Source organism: Pocillopora verrucosa, chromosome 1 (assembly GCF_036669915.1).
Source record: "Pocillopora verrucosa isolate sample1 chromosome 1, ASM3666991v2, whole genome shotgun sequence".
NCBI classification, from domain to species: domain Eukaryota; kingdom Metazoa; phylum Cnidaria; class Anthozoa; order Scleractinia; family Pocilloporidae; genus Pocillopora; species Pocillopora verrucosa.
Window position 1 is genome coordinate 22,312,082 of NC_089312.1, and position 18,012 is coordinate 22,330,093.

At 37.5% G+C, this 18,012-nt stretch overlaps 2 protein-coding genes across 2 annotated transcripts; both read right to left on the minus strand.

Moving 5' to 3' along the window:
• Positions 1 to 2,452: 2,452 nt before the first annotated feature.
• On the minus strand, positions 2,453 to 12,783 carry LOC131778555 (sec1 family domain-containing protein 2). The gene is made up of 17 exons (XM_059094978.2): positions 12,600 to 12,783; positions 11,646 to 11,873; positions 10,815 to 10,955; positions 10,481 to 10,558; positions 9,910 to 10,041; positions 8,564 to 8,736; positions 7,866 to 7,962; positions 7,279 to 7,406; positions 7,054 to 7,171; positions 6,265 to 6,350; positions 5,834 to 5,936; positions 5,474 to 5,534; positions 4,905 to 5,004; positions 4,736 to 4,796; positions 3,982 to 4,076; positions 3,740 to 3,872; positions 2,453 to 3,427 (listed from the first exon to the last, which is right to left on the minus strand). Exons 1-17 carry the CDS (start codon positions 12,780 to 12,782, stop codon positions 3,338 to 3,340), a joined length of 2,007 nt encoding a protein of 668 aa, XP_058950961.1. The 5' UTR covers position 12,783; the 3' UTR covers positions 2,453 to 3,337.
• A 3,717-nt stretch (positions 12,784 to 16,500) lies between these two features.
• Positions 16,501 to 17,889, minus strand: LOC131778516 (uncharacterized). Its single transcript, XM_059094938.2, has 2 exons — positions 17,655 to 17,889; positions 16,501 to 17,156 (listed from the first exon to the last, which is right to left on the minus strand). The coding sequence occupies exons 1-2, from the start codon at positions 17,782 to 17,784 to the stop codon at positions 16,519 to 16,521; spliced, it is 768 nt and encodes a 255-aa protein (XP_058950921.2). The 5' UTR covers positions 17,785 to 17,889; the 3' UTR covers positions 16,501 to 16,518.
• Positions 17,890 to 18,012: the final 123 nt, after the last annotated feature.

Here is an 18,012-nt window from a genome sequence, read left to right on the forward strand (position 1 = left end):
ACGGAAGAGCATTGTGGCTTCATGACGTCACAAGCCTCTTTGAAATGCATTTCCTTTACATCTTCCCGCCTCTCTTTGTATTCAAATAACTTTCTTCTGCGCTTCTTTACTATTCAAGGCATTGTTCGCTTGCAAAAGAAAGCCTCAAATTCTTTTGATTAATTAACTCTAAGTTCGTTTACTATTAGACACTTGTGCAACATAGTGGTGCTTTCCGTGAACAATTCACGGGATGGGCGTATGGAACGAGCGGAGTGTTATCGTTTCGTGTTTTTACAATTTCCTCTATTTTCACCGCTTTCAGTCTCTCCCAGATGAAGAGTTACGAAAAGCTGGTTATCTAAGTAAGTTTTGACGACTTTCACAGACCTAACTTAAGATAAGAACCCATATGTTCAGAGATGCCGAAAACTAGTTACGAAAAAGCCCTTAAACTGACATCTCACTTAGCGACGCCGAAAGTATGTTACAAATAATGTTTTCGTGCACATTCCCAGTTAGCCTTTGCAGTTAAATGTCTTGGCTAAATTGCCATTACTTGATAATTTCCTTTATTTTTCTGATAAAGGATAAACATCTCATGGTCATAAAGCGATTATGCTGAACTTTATAATTCTCTTAATCTTTCTTTGTGGCTCTGAAACGAACTGATGAGTAAATCTCGATTAACATGAACTGCGGGTGTCAGGTTTTTTTTTATCCTTCTCGAATTCTTTATTTCATTTATCTACAAGGGAAGCGGCAGAAAACGATGAGAATCGTGATGTCCAAAAAGAAACTTCTGTAAATGTCAGGGTGGTCTCCTTGCAGGTGTCGACATAACAAATACGAAAAAAGCTGCTTACATACTTCCGCAAGATACTGACATACCCGAAATCTAGTGTGCTGGCCTGGGGTCTGACAATCATCGCAGTCTCATCCTACATAACGACAGACAACAAAAGATCGTTGTGAATATGAAAGCGATCTTCACAGTAATGAACACTACTTAAACAGTAGTGAAAATAAGACCTGAAACTCGTTTTCATTACTCCTCCAGCTAAAGAGTTTCATTACTGCGAAGATCGTTTTCATATTCATTTCTTAATCCACAGTTCACAAATATGATTTCCACATGTTCATAGTCATAAAAAAGATCCTTGTGGATGTGAATAAACTGAAGGAGATCGAATTTAACCCATAAACTCCCAGTCGTGATTGACATGAACCTTCTCCCTGTAATATCCACACATTATTCAACAAATAGGTAATGAGAATATTCAAACTTATCTGGTAGAGGCTGCTATCTTGATCTAGCATCAGTTTCTCATAACTAAGTTGCAAGCAGATGTCTGGCAGTTAGAGGGGAGAATTAACGATCAGATCTTGGGAGTTGAAGGGTTAAAAAGCGCACTTTTATGAGCAAATTAGAATATGATGAATAAGGGACGGACGTGACGCAGAGAATAGTCGCCCGGAGCATGGTCGAAGAAATTATTCACCTCTTAATACTTAGTTAATTTGACTGGAGGTATTCGTTAGAATAAAACAGTTATAAAATCGAATGATCGGACTCCTTTGCAGTACTTTTATTTGTCACGCAATACATCCGTTACAATGAACGGCTGCAAAGAAGACAATCCCCAAGGATCATGGATCCAGGTCTCTACGTCCAAGAGTGTGGCAGGGGCGGAAAATACCAGAGATTAAATTTAAAAAAAGTTGCAAGTTTGATTCTATAATTCAAATGAATACACAGATATATTGAGCGGAAGCTGCGGAGCGAGATGAATATAGAAGAACAAAGTATTCATATCCTATAGGACTTTCTCTGGCCGTTACCGTAACAACAAATAGTTAACTTATTCGTTTCATGAGCAGAGTGTTTATCTCGATTATTCTGTGCATGATGTACCTCATTTAAAGACCCCCTTCTCCTTAACAATCAAAACAATCAAAAGTTATTCACGCCCCCCCCTTACGCTGTCACCCCTCCTCCCTGTTAGCTCCTCCCCCAATGTTGGATTGGAAGAACAAGTTCCTGAATAAGTTCTTACGACAGTAATTTCACGAGAATCATTGCAGTTGGAGTGTAATCCTCAAGTGTTGTAGGCTACCTAAACTATCTAGCAACAACTCTTAATCATCGTCATCACTTCAAAAATAAGATTTGGCTTAATTTTCTTAAAGTAACAGGCCCTCGATGTGAACCTTGCTATCTGGACCACAGGAGTTGGTAACGAGATACTGTGAATTGAAGAGGGCATTCAGCACTGAAACTTGAGAGCAGTCAAGCAAATGTGATCAGTTGTTATAAACCAATCAGAAGGTTGGGAATGACCTAAGACGTGATTGTGAATCTTGTAAAGTCACCTCAAAGGTTATGGGAAACTCTCGAACATGACAATACCATGGGAAATGATGTAGGTTTGGAAACCTGATCAATGGCTTAGGGAGGTAACTACTACTAGACTTTGACCTTCCAGTTTATTTTGAAACGTGCAAACAACTCCATATATTTAGCCCATCTTTTATAAATTAGATTTCAAAAAAGATTATCCAAGGTTTGTTCTCTGTGGAAAATATACTATAAGTCCGCTTTACAACTCCATAAGTAAACCATCTTGCCAAATTGACGAAGGGCTGACGCTCGAAACTTTAAACTCTTTACGGTGGCCAATTTACGTTTTCAACTCAGTTGTCAACACTAAATTACATCTTGCCACTGTCGATGCTCTGTGTCACTGGTCAGATGTAACAAACGGCGCACCCTTAAAAGGTATCTCTTAGGGACATTTTAGTCGTTTCTCACGCCACAATAAAAGCACTCTCAGGATATGAAAAATTATAGAATATTTTGACGAAGCTCTACGCCTGTCGCTTCCATTACTGCAACTGTTATGCACCCTTCGTGCATTTGTTCAATATTTTAAATAAGTTCAAAATTTTTTGTTTTGCGCCGCGTTTGGCTTTTGGTCCTTTGTAAGTCTCTTCTCTTAGCACTTGTACTTGATCTCAGGTTCTTCATTTTTTTTAAGCCTCTACTAAAAACGATTAGGGAGATATTTATTGACCAGTTTCTATTCTCTTGTGTTGACCAATCTTCAATTGGTTATAGCAATAAAAAAATTATCAGGGAATCTTTGACCATCGTGATGTCATTATGGGCTTGGGGTTGCGTGTGTTGTCCATTTAGCTGTTCAATTTACAGTTTTTCTTTTGTTTTGTTGAAAACAACTGACCATCCACTATCACTCACACGTATGCTATGTTCGCGAGCAAGTTAGTCGACGACTTGGACAACTTCTCATCGGCGTCACAAGCCAGATGTGTGTCACGCCACACTTCATGAAAATCATTAATGAAGAGCTGGGAACAGATTATCCTGGAGGAAAACGTCCTTGAACAAATCTTCGCCTCTCATAAGCCGTGTGCTACCAATTAAAAGCTGGAACGAAGAGAAACAGAAGTGAATCAGAATGTTGCGTCGGAAGTCCCACCAGTGACTAGAAACTCCTCAGATCAAAGCGTTCCGTAAGAATGAAAGCAGAGTAATGCTTTTCCTAAATTACCGTTCACAGTATTCAAGTATACCCTTCCGCTCTGTCTTTAGTTAGTTCCAGAACTTGTGGGTGGCATAACATACGTCCAAGCCGTATGGACCCACTTACGCTAAAGGGGAAACTTCCCATGTTGATTACTTTGGTTTTTATTTAGGAGAACACGCAGAAAATTGGCTCCATAACAACAACGCTCTCACCTGGGTATTAGGATGATACGCAGCTAACGCTTCCCTTATCTGGTGAACCTCTGAGCATGTGATTCCCCCAACGATGAACAGAACCAACAAAGGATGGTCATTAGGACGAGGCTTGCTCACATTCATGAATAAACTGAGTCAAACAATAAAACAAGAAATGGTGAATTAACGAATGTAGCATGACGTGCATCTCAGGCAGGAAATAACTGACAGCAAAAACAAAATCGCCCCTTTCGTTTTACCTAAATCCTGTTTTGATAAGATCCTTAAATCCGTGTGACTTGAACTCGATGTCGGGTAGTTCAGGTGATTCAGGACTAAAAATGCCTTCTGTTATCTGAAAAAGATGAAGCATTTTAGACATTCAAATAAATCAGAACAATTTCCTTTGGTTGAATCAAACAAAACGCTTTAAACTCGAACTTCACAGGAAAAGCTTTGTTACTAAAACAGTGCTCTGAAAAGTGTTTCTAAAGTATAGTCTACTGAAGTGCAAATTATAATAAAGTGACTCACATGGCCACCGAGGGTTACTCCGACTCAGTTTCGTCTGCAAAAAGCGTGCCACTCCTCCACTACGTGATGTCACTGCATCACGGGTTAAACTCTACCCATACCACCCCCCTCTCCCTATATTTCCGGTGGATAAACGTACCCGTTTATATATATTATATATATTATAGGTAGAGAGAGGCATTGTCAGGGTACCGTGTCTTGTCCAATAACATAAAAAAATGACCTTCCATGGACTCAAGCCACGAACTTTCGATTTGCAATCTAGAGCATTAATTACCAAGCAACGGCTTCTATCATAATAAAGCCGACAGCAACGTAAGTTTGTTTCTGGTATTTTGATAAACTGCACAAAACAGACAGCAACCAGTTGCTATGTCTTCTTGTTGCAACTTATAAGTTATTTAGTCCAAAAACCCCATAATAGTGGCAGACAAAAAGAAAGCATCACTAACAGTAACAAGATGACAAATGCGAACAAACCTGTTTGACGAGAGGATAATATTGAGCTGGTTTCAATGCTGTTCCCATCTGAAATACATTTCTTTCAAAAAAGAAGGAAAACACAGATTACAGGTAATCCCAAACAAGTCAAACGTAACACTTATAATTCACACAAACCTCAACATTTCTATACATTATCCAGCAATACCTGAACACTTGCAGTTCTTCTCTCGCCAAGCTAACGCCTCGAACTTTTTCAAAAGCATCCGAAATTCTGCTTCTTACGGTCTTCTCCGACAGTTCCGATCCTTTGTGTCAAGAAATAAATGAAACTTAATGGGTGTGAACTGAGAGGGGTTGGGTGAGGGTGTGATTGCGTTCCTAAAAAAAGAGCTGGACTGCAAATCAGAATGTAGTAAATGGGGAACATTTCTTACTCCAAATAAAAAAAGAGTTACTCTAAGCACAACGTTAACGACGTTGACATTAATTGTTTTTAAAGAGGGTCAAAATTCCTTCCACAGGTCATTCCATATCATGAAAATCGGTAAAAACCATCAGTTTTGTTGCCGGATCATTTGGGCTGAGGGGTGTAGCCAAACTGGGGGAGGGGGGAGGGGGGAGGGGGTAGGGTGATGGCTGAGATGTATGTGACTCCCATTCCTCCCCTTTCTTCATACAAAAAAGTAGTAATCTGTATACGGTGGTGTAGCATCCCTCATTAAAAGTCCTCCAACATCCTTGAGACCCTTGGAGTTCCCAAAGGTTGTCACAAACCTAAGAACTGCTCACTGTTGCATTTCAGCTCTCCACTGAGTATGCTATTCACCAGCATGTTCTGTGAAAAGTATCAAAGACATATCAAGACAAGTAATGAGGATTACCCAGCTGTGCATTAATAGCATAATCAGTGTTAACTCAACAATTTTCAATTGAATATTGAATGCAATCTAGAACTGCATTAGCTTTGTGCTTCTTGTTCCAACACCAATTACTTGTTTATACCAATCATATGTAATAAATTACATAATTATATATATATTCTTACATAAAACTCAGCTTAGCAAACTAATAGCACACAGACTGCAACATAGATAAGTCAAAACATCAACATGTTAAATAAGAGGTTGTGCATACTTTTATTTGTTCTTCTTCCATGGGTGAGTCAAAGCAATCCTGTCCACCAGTAAGTGAGTATAGGAACACCAGGACAAGCAAAACATCTTCTACAGCTACAAATCTGTAAAAGAATATAAAACAAGTGTAAAATGATCCCCTAAACTCCATGCTTGATAATATTTGCCATAAGCTACCTTATCCTCAAGGTTATAATAAAGGCCTAGCACATCTTAAAGATATCAGTGAGGCATAACCAACCAAAACCTTACAGAAAAGAAGGAAGGAGTAAGTATGTTTGGGGATGAAGCTACCAGAAAACTGCTTCAACTTTAGGCCACTCTGTAAAATATGTTCACAATAAGTAGTTAATAGCCTTCTTCCACATTACCTTTGGCTTCAAATGGATGAGACATATTAAAAAACAAAAGAGGAAGAGCTTACATACACACCTCTGTCTACTGTCAGACTGTAACGCACTTATCACCTCTGATAAAGCACTTTGAGGTCCATGTTCTCCAATGTGGAGAATTAAACCCTTCAAAAATAAAAAAGAATTAATCTCTCAGAAAAAAGTAAGTGAAATGAAATTTAATAATTGTGTCTTGTGAATTAGACACTGGGCCAAATGAACTGAATCTGAGAACTGTCTAGTGTCCTTTTAAATGACTGTATATTTCATACTTCATAATGCCTTTAGAAATTCAATTTTTGAGCGATTTCATATGAGCTGTGCTGATGAAATTAAATCCTTCCTGTGATATTTCTCAATTTCCTGCAACTGAAAAAAGATGCCAGGATTTCAGTGCATGACCCTGCAATCCTAGCACAATGCTCAATCCAACTAATTATTTCACCATCATGACTTTAGATTTTTGGAGAACAATAACCACCCTTCAAAGGCAATATTCCCAACCAGCCACAATACTGTAAATAAGCATCAGCAAATTGTAAGGACAATGCTAATGACAGACTACTAATATCTTGACTTTGCAAACTCCATGAACAGGACTTTGAACACAATGCTTGACAAGTTCACTTTAAATTTATGAAAGGTATCTGATGAGTCTCTTGGCCGAGACGAAATGCTGCATCATACGAGCCACAAAGTTTACAAATAGTATATGACAATTTTTTCATCGTAAATGCTACAACATGGATGATGCCAGAAACTTAGGTTATTTAGTCTGTATCAACTTATTGGCATTGAGAACTGGGAGAAAAATTTATAGAAAACTTACTTTTTCTATAGCTTGCAAGTGTTCCATTTGTGAATTGTGTTCATTCTTCAATGCTGTAATTGTAGCTCTGACCAACTGCAGCAGTGCACCATGTCTTTGTAAACACTTTGGCTGACCTCTATGAAAGGGAGAAGAGTATTTACTTGCACCAAAGAGACTCAAAGTCACCTAAAGGTAGAACAGAAATATACTGCAATCTTGAGAGTAAGTATTATGTAGATATACCTGAAATGTTCTGACATGGATACCAGCTGCTCTATTGTGATTTTATTCTGAACACCTTTGTTCTTTTGTATCAGTGATTCTTTAGTCAAAGCATCTTGTAACTGTCTTGACAAATCCATAAGGCTTTCCTTAGAGACAAAAATCAGGGTATATGTCAATAGCAAAAAAATATGACACATAGAAAAAAAAAACAAAGTAATACTGGTACTTATTATAAACATGAAATTTACTTCTCAAATATGGCAAAGAATAACTTGAGTAAAGCATTGGCAAATGATCAGATAATGCTAAGTGGTTATAAATAACTGTTAGAACTGTTAAAATAGATTTTTAAATACAAAAATAATCATTTGTTTGTTGTTTCTCATGACAGTACATAACAATTAGGAAAACTTTTTTTTATTTCTCTTTGCCTTGAAACAGAGAGGTCCAGGGTAGTCTGTGATACTCTGACACAGGTCCACACCCAAGGATGGGATCTCAAGTTCAAGGTGGCAGGAGGTGCACATATCAGTGGAATAGAATAACTTATAATATATATCAGTGAAGTCTGAAAAAATAAAACATATTTATCATGTGCAGGGCACCTTTAGTCTCTTGGTTATCATGGAGCAGAGAAGAGCCTGGGTAGAAGGATCTCGAGGATGTGCTAAGCAGCCTGGCGCCACAGTGTGTGGAGTTGAACTGAAAACAAGAAGAGTAGAAAGAATGACCTGTTCAGCCTTGTACCTATTGTATTTCTCAAATAAGTGTCCCATGTGATTTAGCACCATACACAGAAGCATGACTTCCAAAAATTTCTGTGCTCAAATAAATGCAACATACAAACAGGAGAATGAGGTCTTTCCTTGAAGATTACACGCAGGAGCTATCATGCTTGTTTAAACTCAATAATCTACCCTACCCTTGAAAAATTGATATGAAAAAAGTGAGATTACTTAATTATATTTTACATGATAGTTACAAATGATTTAAAAAATTTGGCTGTCATTTCTAAAACATGATTTTGAAATAAAGGTAACAAAGCTGTGGGGCTAAATCAAGTAAATAACATGATATATTTCCCTTTAACTACTATTCGTTTGCATGTTGAGCACATTTCATGTCATATCAAGATAACATCTTCCAACCGATAAGATTGAGTATTCTCCTCTACCCATTGCTGGTTAATGTATTAGTGAGGAGAGTGACATGATATCCTAACTCTAGTAGGAGTTAAAAGGTTAAGAGCTGAACCAATATGAACAAGAAGTTTCCTTTCATAAAAATGTGACCTTTATCATACCTGCCAGGAGAGCAAAGTGGTGACATATCTACAGCAATATCACTGGTGTGTTGTGGTAATCTTGGCAATGACTGGATGATCCTGTCAGCAAGTGTATCAAATGTGTGGCTTGCTGCTCCTACCAGATCAAGTGTTCTGTCGACCAAAATCAGTGATCCACGGCTGCTCAAGCTCTGACCAGTGTAAATCAAAAACAGACTGCTGTTTAATACATCAATTTCTTCTCAGACTATTACCTAAATTTAATCAAAATTCACAGACAGACCTTTTACAAAAAACAAGTACCAAGGAAAATAAAGTCCCAGACAGACATCATGCATATCATTAAGTTAAATTTAAATATAATTTTCTGTGAGCAAGGTACAGGGGAACCTTGAGTTAAGAAAATGCCAAGGGACTAAGGAAATCAGCTCGTTTTATCCCAAGTCCATTATTAAATAAATACTGAAAACCTCAATTCAAGGAATTTATGGAAAAACAACCAAATTGTTTGTTATATTGAGGGATGGTTAACAGACTTTTTTTTTTTTTGGTGTGACGTTGCACTACCAGCATTTTGAGATTGGAATGATTATGGTAAATAACATTATTTTTTAATGTCTATTTGAGGCTACAGTACACGTGCACTGTACAGGTTTGTACATAGCTACAGCACCTTGTTTTTTAAGCAAAAATAGAAGAGAACAAATTTTAGTGGAAGTCACTGGAAAACAGAGAAACAAGGCTATTATGCTGGAAATTCCTGCCTCTTACACCTTTAACTACAAGAAGCCTTCAAAAATGAAGAGGTTAAATTCAACTTAATAGAACTAATAAGGGACAAAGAGCATAAAGCCGATCTATAGATATATTGATAACGTCAGTGTCAGCATTTATAGTGAGCTGTTAACTGTGAAGTTGTTTTATTTTCAAAGAATTGAAGGATATTGATTCTTGTTGGTCTGTTTTGCATTTGTCCTTCAAGGTCACGTGTTAACATTTGTGGGGTATATTATACGTTTTGACTTCTGAATTGTGTTCATCATAACAAGGATTTAGTCACATCAAGCTTCATTATTTGAGGTTCTTTCCCATACATTTTACTGTAACTTTAGGTGCGCTGAAGAGTACTGTTCATTATATAGAGGTTCACTAAATCAAGGTTCTACTATACCAATTGACTTTATGCAATGGTGGAAAGGAGGATGCTAAATTTTAGACCTGAGGATAAAAACCAAAGATAATTTTTTACAGCTGATGACATTCAAATCTTAACTGTAGGTAGGTGTTTGTCACCTAAGCCAAGTTTAATTAGAGCTTCTCATTGAAAGCAATGGGACCAATTTACAAGTGATTGGCTGATGTACCTTTCTTCTTGTTCTAGCCGCTGGTAAGTTTGCAAGTTCTGTAGCTATCACTTTGCTGAGATATCCTACTCCATAACAATCCTCACTGACTTCCAACAATTCAAACAAACTGTTCAAACCAAAGGCAAACATCTGAAACAGTGAGATGAAGGTAAGAAATAACTAAGGATAATGTACTCAAGTCACATTTATCATTGATGGAGTGGTTGGGGTTTATCATTAGGACCTCCATATTACTCACTTACTGGATGAAGGTTACAAAATGAAATCCCATAAACTTTGATATTTTCTTTTTTTGCAGGTTTAAAGTCCCCAACAGCATTTATCTTTTATATGAAAGATGACCACAACCAAACAGATTCATTAGAGAAGTGTTGAATTTTTTTTTGAAAGTTTTACAGAAAGGGAAATTTTCACAAAGGAAACCATTGTCTAACTGACTCAACAAAGTAGAAGTTGCGCCCTGTTCCATGTTATTTTCAGATTCCTGATTATTGTCCTGCCTAATCTTAGCATTTGTGGGCATATTGCCCTTTCAATTCAAAATGCTGCAAAGACATTCATTACCTACCTTGACTTTCAATTGCAGATTATGAGGAAGAGAAGTCACCTCAAAGTCATTCAGGCTGTTAAACACTCTTTTGTCACCCTGTTAATTTCAGACAGTTTAGATAAGTTTCCAACATGTCACACACACAGTACTTAAACAAACAGCAAAACATACATTTAATTAAAACAAAATATAGAATACTGTGTAAGATTTGTAGTTTGTCTAATACTGGTACAGGGTAAATATCTCAAGGACCATACAGCCCCATCTTCTGTTGTAGAAGAGTAGTTAAATTTAAAGTGAATTCTTGATAACTCAGTCTCCAATAGAAGGGGTATTTAGATAAAAATCATACCGTACTCCTGAGAAACTTTTGTAGTCTTGGTACGTCTGATGGCAGTAGAGGAAAAAAGGTTGAAAACACAGGAGTAATGAAAAGACCAGGACAAACCACAGCAGGAAACAGGGGCAAGTAGTGGACATCTACAGTGGCATACTGTTGTAAACAAATAGAAGTTTCTTAATATGTGGCTATTAACAAACCTGAATTTTTTGCATATTTTTATTACATATAAAAATCAGTGAAGCAAAAACCAAACAATTTTTTTTTAATTAATGAGGGTGGAAAAGGGTTCATGCATGAATTTTACAGAAAGGTGAGTAAGAACATGAACTGCAAATTTGTCTGCCAGTTTGTGAAAACTACACTTTATTAACCTCAGAAACCCTGCACACAAAAGGAGTAATTTGAAGTTTTCCCTTTTACACATATGATACATGAATTTTTCATACAAACCATGCACCTTTGCACCATCATCAATTTGTATAACAATATATTAAATGAAAAAAATTATGCTCTTCTGATCTGCTGAAACAAGAGCATTTTTTATGTAACACAAGTGCAAAGTTGTAATATGAGTGCAAGGTTGTAAAGCAAGTACAAATTACAAATAGCATGCACTGTCAGAATTTTGTCTCTCTTGACTTTCTGTGTTGCTTTTGTCATGTCATTTGAGTGCAATTTGGTGTAAGTAAGCTCTTATAGATTTTTCAAAGACTATAAATTACTCTCGCCCTTGAAATCATGTTATTACTTATACCAGGCTGCAAGCAAGAGAAAAACAAGGAAAAATTAAGCAATTTTTTCCACATTTTCAACCCTATCCTTCCAATTACTTAAACCTACCATGTTCCCCATCCACTCTCTAAGTTTCTGTGATATTTCTCCAAATGGTGATATTTCTCCTATTTCAACATGTCTTGCAAAACAATGCACATTTTCAGGCACTGTGCAAAGGATTGTGCAGTGCTGAAAATCGCTTGATTCTACAATGGCATGAATCAAGTCCAGAGTCTCACTTTGAAGAAGAGTACCAATCACAAACACAGCTTTTGTTTCTGATTCATTTCCACCCTGAAAATAACAGGGAGAAAGGTGATTAATTTATTAACTCTTTAATTCTCATGAGTGAACAAAAGCTGACAAGTAATGAGGATAAAGAAAACTAACAACTGGGGGATTATTTGTTAATTCAAAACCAACATCATAAGAGTTGTATGGCAGACAGGAATGAGAATTACTAATGAGATCTTTAGAAAAAAAGGTTAACGGAATATTTAGCAACAATAAGGTGAATGGAAACAAAATAGGTTAATAGGAGCAAGAGTTACGATAAACTGAAATTGATAAATTTGCCTGAAATTGGTGCATGATATATAATTAAAAAACCTACCATTTGATCAGAAATGAAGGGCCATAATTTCAAAATCTTTTCAATCGTTATCTAACATAAAAGCACAAAGTGGTTTAAACGGGCCAAGGAGAAATTACAAAACGGAAACTTGTTGGCAAGTGTAAGATTTCCATTAAAACAATTAAAGATGCTAGTATTGTTGACTTGCTAGCAAGATGAAGACAATCAAAAAAGTAATTTATGTATCGGTATCTCTTCGTTCTGAAGCTTAAGTAGTCCATAAAATTAAAATAATAAACACGCACGATCTCCGAAAATCTTTCACTCGTAATATCTCCTGTTATAACTCAATAAGCTAATGATCTTAATTGTTTCCTTTCTGGCCTTTCAATTAAGAATTTAAAAGTTAAAACAAGATATCTGTGAAAATCAAGACCAGTACTCACTCTTCCAGAAGAAATGTCGCAGACATTAAGCGCTCCTGCATCAATCAGATCTTGTAGATTACCACACCAGTGAGTCCATTCAGCTGTTCTACTATCAAGATAAACCAAGGCATTGTTGACAACAGTCAAAAGTTTTTGCCAGACTGATGTTATTCCACGTTCAAGTGCGCTTTTGGCCGCCATGTTTTCATTATTTGTTTACACCAGTCCCTCTCGTCATGCTAACCACAATCGAGATTTCGTGTTCAGGTCTCGCTCGGTATTAATGACGCACGAAATGATGGACACTAAAACTTCCCGCTTCAATATACTGGCTTCGAGACTATTCAAAGAAGATGCTGGAAAAATTTTGATCGTGGGTGGCGATTTTAATTGTTCGCTGACCAAAATTAACGAGAGATGTATAGCTTCTGGCGTAAATGCAACCCAATTTTTTAAGGACTTTACTTGATATAGAGAGTCTAGACCCGATGGAATGAGTCTTCAAAAATACAAAGTCGCCTTGACTCTCACCGGTAGATGGACCTTTTGATTTGCTCACGAAGAAGACCAATCTGCTTCGAAAACTCCTAGAGTTGCTGTATTTTTCTAAATAATACCGTGAGCTTTAATTAAATTCTTTCAAATCAGAAATTATTTGGTTAGGATGAAATGTTCAAAAAAGAAGACACGCCGTTTCATTTTCAGTTTTCGTTAAAAAGCTGTCGAATTTTCGGTCACAAAGGGATATTTCTATGCATGGTGGAGTAATTAAAGCAAAGGATTTAGTGATGGTTTCAAATGAGGCCTAAAGCTATCGTTTGAAAATAAGTTTCTTAGCTTTCGCTGATCCGCAGCATCATCGCCGTAGAAACTTATTTCTGAGACTGTTATAGAATTGTAACTATGAAGGTTTGTCTTGGCTTCTAGTTCTTGCATAATCCCTCACGCTAACCCTAACCCGATTCGCCCCTTGTCCTAGACCGCGAAAACAAATGGCTCGCTGATTTTACTTGGAAGGGAAAGTAACCGAAAGTAAAGTGAAAAATGTTGGTTGAGCTTTAAAAAGGAGGCTCGGAGTGTCAGAATACGAAATAACTTTGAATTTTTCACTATGTTCTTGGGCAAAGAGAATGGAAGGAATTGATTAAAACGATTAGATTACATTTACTCAGTTTTATTTCACTAGAGAAAGGAAGGTGAGAGGGTTTATTTGATTCTGTTAAGGTTTTAGACTTGGTCATGCCAGCTTGCCTGAAGGCCCTAACCTCGCTCAAGCAGATCCTTAATCAATTACGCCTTCGATACGACCAACTTTTTCGATGTTTCCCAAGCTCCTCGAAATTAAACCACCTCGTATGTGGATGAGGCAATGTTAACAAAGAAAAGCCCTTTATACCTACGATGTTTCCGTACTTTTAATTTTATTTTATAGAGGGCCACTGTGTCATCAGTTTTATTACTTTAGTGTGCTACTCTCTATAAATTAAGTTTTCTCTAATTTACTGTATCAGTATAAATATGCGGAGTGTCAGATGATTAATTTTGGCTTTGCCTCGATTAACTCGGAAAGGTCGGCGATCCAAGCTCTGAACATTGTTTTCTGTTAATATTCTTGGTATGCTCTCAATCATTGGCTATGGGTGCGTTGGTTGCGGAGAGATGTCCTAATAAGAATGACATCATATTCATTTCCGTCCCTTTTGCTGTGAGCGGCCTTGGGGCGAGTCGGGAATATTTAGGTGGTCAGTAAGAAACGTTTTTCTTCGCAAAAAAATGCAGAGCATTTCAATCAAAATAAGAAGCACGTAAGTTCCATTCGTTACGAGAAGAGCACGCAACCAGAAGGTCTTCTTCTTTGCCCGTGGATTGTGACACTCGAGCTCGAGTGGGATAATTCTGCGCTGATCATCTTCTCCTGTTGTTGAGCAATGAAATTTGGGGAGAATTTCGAAACGATAGAGCAACAGAGTTTGTAAGATAATAAACAATACCCCTATGACAAGCCTTATGGAAAGCTGATAACAGTAAGCAAGAAAAAGCTTGCGTCCCATTCTTTCTTTTTCGTCGTCGTGTGACTGTTTGCGGTTCTGTAACTGATCGACTATAGGACTCGCTATCTGGGCGTAAACTGCACAAACAAACCCCACAAGGAAGCAATGTACAATCACGAAGCCATAGACAGGGACACTATATTCGTTATACCGCCTCTCGTATAGCTCAAAACACTTTCCCCGGTAAAGTTCGCTGTTGTCGATGTCGTCGCTGCGTTCTGGAGCCCCACTGCAGTGAAAGTCAAACCTGGATTCCCTGTGTTCGATGTCCACAAAGACACCAGAAAGGGTTACTGCGAGTCCGAACCACAAGATAACTGCTACGTAACTTAGCAGGTTTAAGGTTTTCGGTCCTAGTATTTTTTTAAGAGCTTCAGCATCCATCGCTCCCGTTTGTTCGAGTAAGATTCTTCTTCACTCATTTGTCATCTGATGATGGTCAATAAAACGTGTGGTTTTCATATCACCTCTGATGCAGGGTTTATTTTAAGACATGCTTGAATATTATTGGTCGGTAGGAAAGAGAGTTGATTCACACAGGAACCCAATGTCAGAAACCGAAACTGGAAACTGAAATGAAAAAATAAAATAAGACACTAAAATAGATACCTGTATCTGCTGCTTGGGCAGAATTTTCGTCACTTGTTTACCTATATTATGGTGAGTCGCTGGAGAAGACGCTTTAAATTGTTATTGAATACTGAACAAGTATTATCATATCTCGCAATTAGTACTTGAGCAACCACCTCTAGTCATAATTCTTACATGGGCAGTAAAAGCCATCACAAAACTTCCGAAAATGAGATGAATACTCATAAAAAGGGAAAACTGTCTGAGAATATCTAATGACAGTTCTGAAGGACTGTAGAATTCCAGCAACCGGGTGCCCCTGATTTCAGTACTTTGGAGGAAAAACCGCTTATCGACCTTTCGTTCGATAAGAGACGAAAAATCAGTGGTATATTGTCTGTAATAGAGTACTGGCATTGTGAAGAAGCAATCTCGTTAATTTACGTTTTGGATAGGATAGATCTTCGTTCACGGAAAGTCGATGTCAGTGCGACTAGCGCAGCGGGATTGAAATCTGATTGATGTTTTCATTCAAACTGTTCTTATATTCCCTTTCTAAATTTCTCCATTCTGATTGGCTCAGAGAAATGCAGATTTCAGGAAATATACTGAACTAAGAAGAAAATTTAGTGCAGGAAAAAGCCTTAGGTAATTTAATGCAAAAATAGTAAAAAAAAGAAAAAGAAAAGGACAACATCAACAGGGCAATCTGATTGGTTGATAAACAAAGGCACTCACAAAGAACCAATCAAACATGAGCTCTGGATGACGCAAAGTTGCAAAGCGAGATACTTTCATGATAGATAGTATTTACGCCAAGTTTGAGCTAAATTAGTGATTTGAACATTACCACCCCCTGCCTGGTTTTCTCGTGGATACGCTCTTGATACATTAGCATAAGACTTCAAAACCATTATGTAATGATAGTGCTACTGAAGGACATCATACAACGATGCTAGAGGAAGTCGCTGTCGCAAACGATTTCGCCTAAAGTTTGCCGGGATGTGTTTTCTGGCTTAAATAGCACAATTGACAAGGCCACTTCACTAGAGATAACGAATTATCGTTGATAAACCCCAACGGCCAAGAGAGTCGGAACAGAATTTGAAAACCTTTTTTTTTTTTTAAGAGAACACATATACATGATTATTTAATTCATACTCGTAGTGAAGGTATAGAACACGTCGTTTGAAATACGAGTTTGCTACCACATTGAAATCACATCTAAGTTTCATTGTGTCTGATTCTACAATTAAAATGGTAGAGTTATTGTAAATATACAATTTATATATATTTATTTGTCTTATCTGCAGTCCTCAAACAATAAACTGAATATAAGCTGCTGAATGAGATTCTGTGTCACATTTCGTGGCATGTTTTTCCATTTTTCGCGATCTCTTCACCCGACGTCCTTTGTTTTCTTTCTCGACAAACATAACGTGAACGGAATCGTCAAATTTGATAGCCTTGTCTTTCTTAGAATAAACAGAGCGAATCTTGGCAACCGTATTTTCTAACTCGTTTTCAATGTGGAATAGATCTCTGTTTGTGAACCCGTAAATCAACTGCCACTCCTGGTTGATTCTTTTCAGTACCTCGGGATCAATGAGCGGTCCCTTTGCACGTCTCTCTTTTCTTTTCTCGCGCAGCATTTGTCGCCGTTTCTTCCACAGTTCACGACCGTCACCTTCAGTAGCCTCCTTAACAGTGCTCGCTGAGCTCGCTGGGAGCCTATTGACTTGTGTGACAGGGCGTTTAGCGGCTGATTGCATTCTTTCTTGCGTGACACGATGGACGTAAAGAGGGATAACGGGACCAGGTGAGAAATCCAAACGGGCGCCATTCTTCTCAACTTTGTCATTTCGAAGCCAAACATAACTTTTTGTGTGTACTGCTACCAGTGACAATGCCAAAAGACTTCCAAAAACAGTAAATATTGTAGGAAACAGGAAATCTGGAAAAAAAAATACCAAAGAGCCTGTTTATTTATGCATGATCACAAGTAAAATTAGGAGCAAATATATCTTCGTTGTGAAAAAAATTTAGTAAAGATAAACTTGATGAAAACCGAAACTATAGAGCAACAGCCTCGATTGCTTTTCTTTTTAAATTTGTTTGTTTGTTGTTTTTTTCTTTTTTCCTGGAACTTAGCGACAGAAAGAAAATAAAGGACAGTTTTTTCACTAAAAGTGCGTGCTGTGAAAATTGTACGAGTGAAAAAAGGACCACCTTAAAAGACAAAATGCTTTGACAAAATGCTTTTCTCAACTTATAGTGCGGACCGAGAAAACAAGGTAAGTAAGGTATTTATTATATCTCTGGGTTCAAACAGAGGGGGAACGTTTAAATTCAAACGGGCCCCATAGTTAAATAAAACCCGCTAAATTGACTAATCATTGCGCACGTATTAAGATATGAAAACTATTTCTATATCTATTTAGGATTTTCTTACCACTGGCTGTTGTCAGATGCGTCAGATACCTAGCGTGACTGGGTAGGGAGTGGCTGAACTTAGCACTCCGCTCTCCAGTGGGACTTGCCGTTGCCAACAAAAAACAGATTAAAACGATCGTAACTTTCATCCCTCCTGTGGTAAAAAAAAAACTCGCTCCTTTGAGTACAAACTTCCAGCGAATGAGCAATGAAAGATCTGATCATTTCTACTTTTAATCACAAATGTACTGTTCGTTTCCTCACCTTGTATAGGGCAAAAAATCCTTGTCAACCAATATTCGAAGCAACAACTCTAGTAACCTCTAAAAGCTGATTATTTTTCTTCGGTCAAACGTGCAACACGTCTCTTCTCTGCA

Bases quoted from the DNA above. Each gene is read 5' to 3' on its own strand.
- LOC131778555 (XM_059094978.2), bottom strand. From the start codon at position 12,782: ATGGCGGCCAAAAGCGCACTTGAACGTGGAATAACATCAGTCTGGCAA. The intron at 5,937-6,264 runs GTGTGTATGTAA...ATTCTTTTACAG, and splicing joins CAGTCTGACAGTAGACAGAG to ATTTGTAGCTGTAGAAGATG. The intron at 4,797-4,904 runs GTATTGCTGGAT...CTTTTTTGAAAG, and splicing joins GAAGAACTGCAAGTGTTCAG to AAATGTATTTCAGATGGGAA.
- LOC131778516 (XM_059094938.2), bottom strand. From the start codon at position 17,784: ATGAAAGTTACGATCGTTTTAATCTGTTTTTTGTTGGCAACGGCAAGT. The intron at 17,157-17,654 runs GTAAGAAAATCC...TTTTTTTTCCAG, and splicing joins GCATCTGACAACAGCCAGTG to ATTTCCTGTTTCCTACAATA.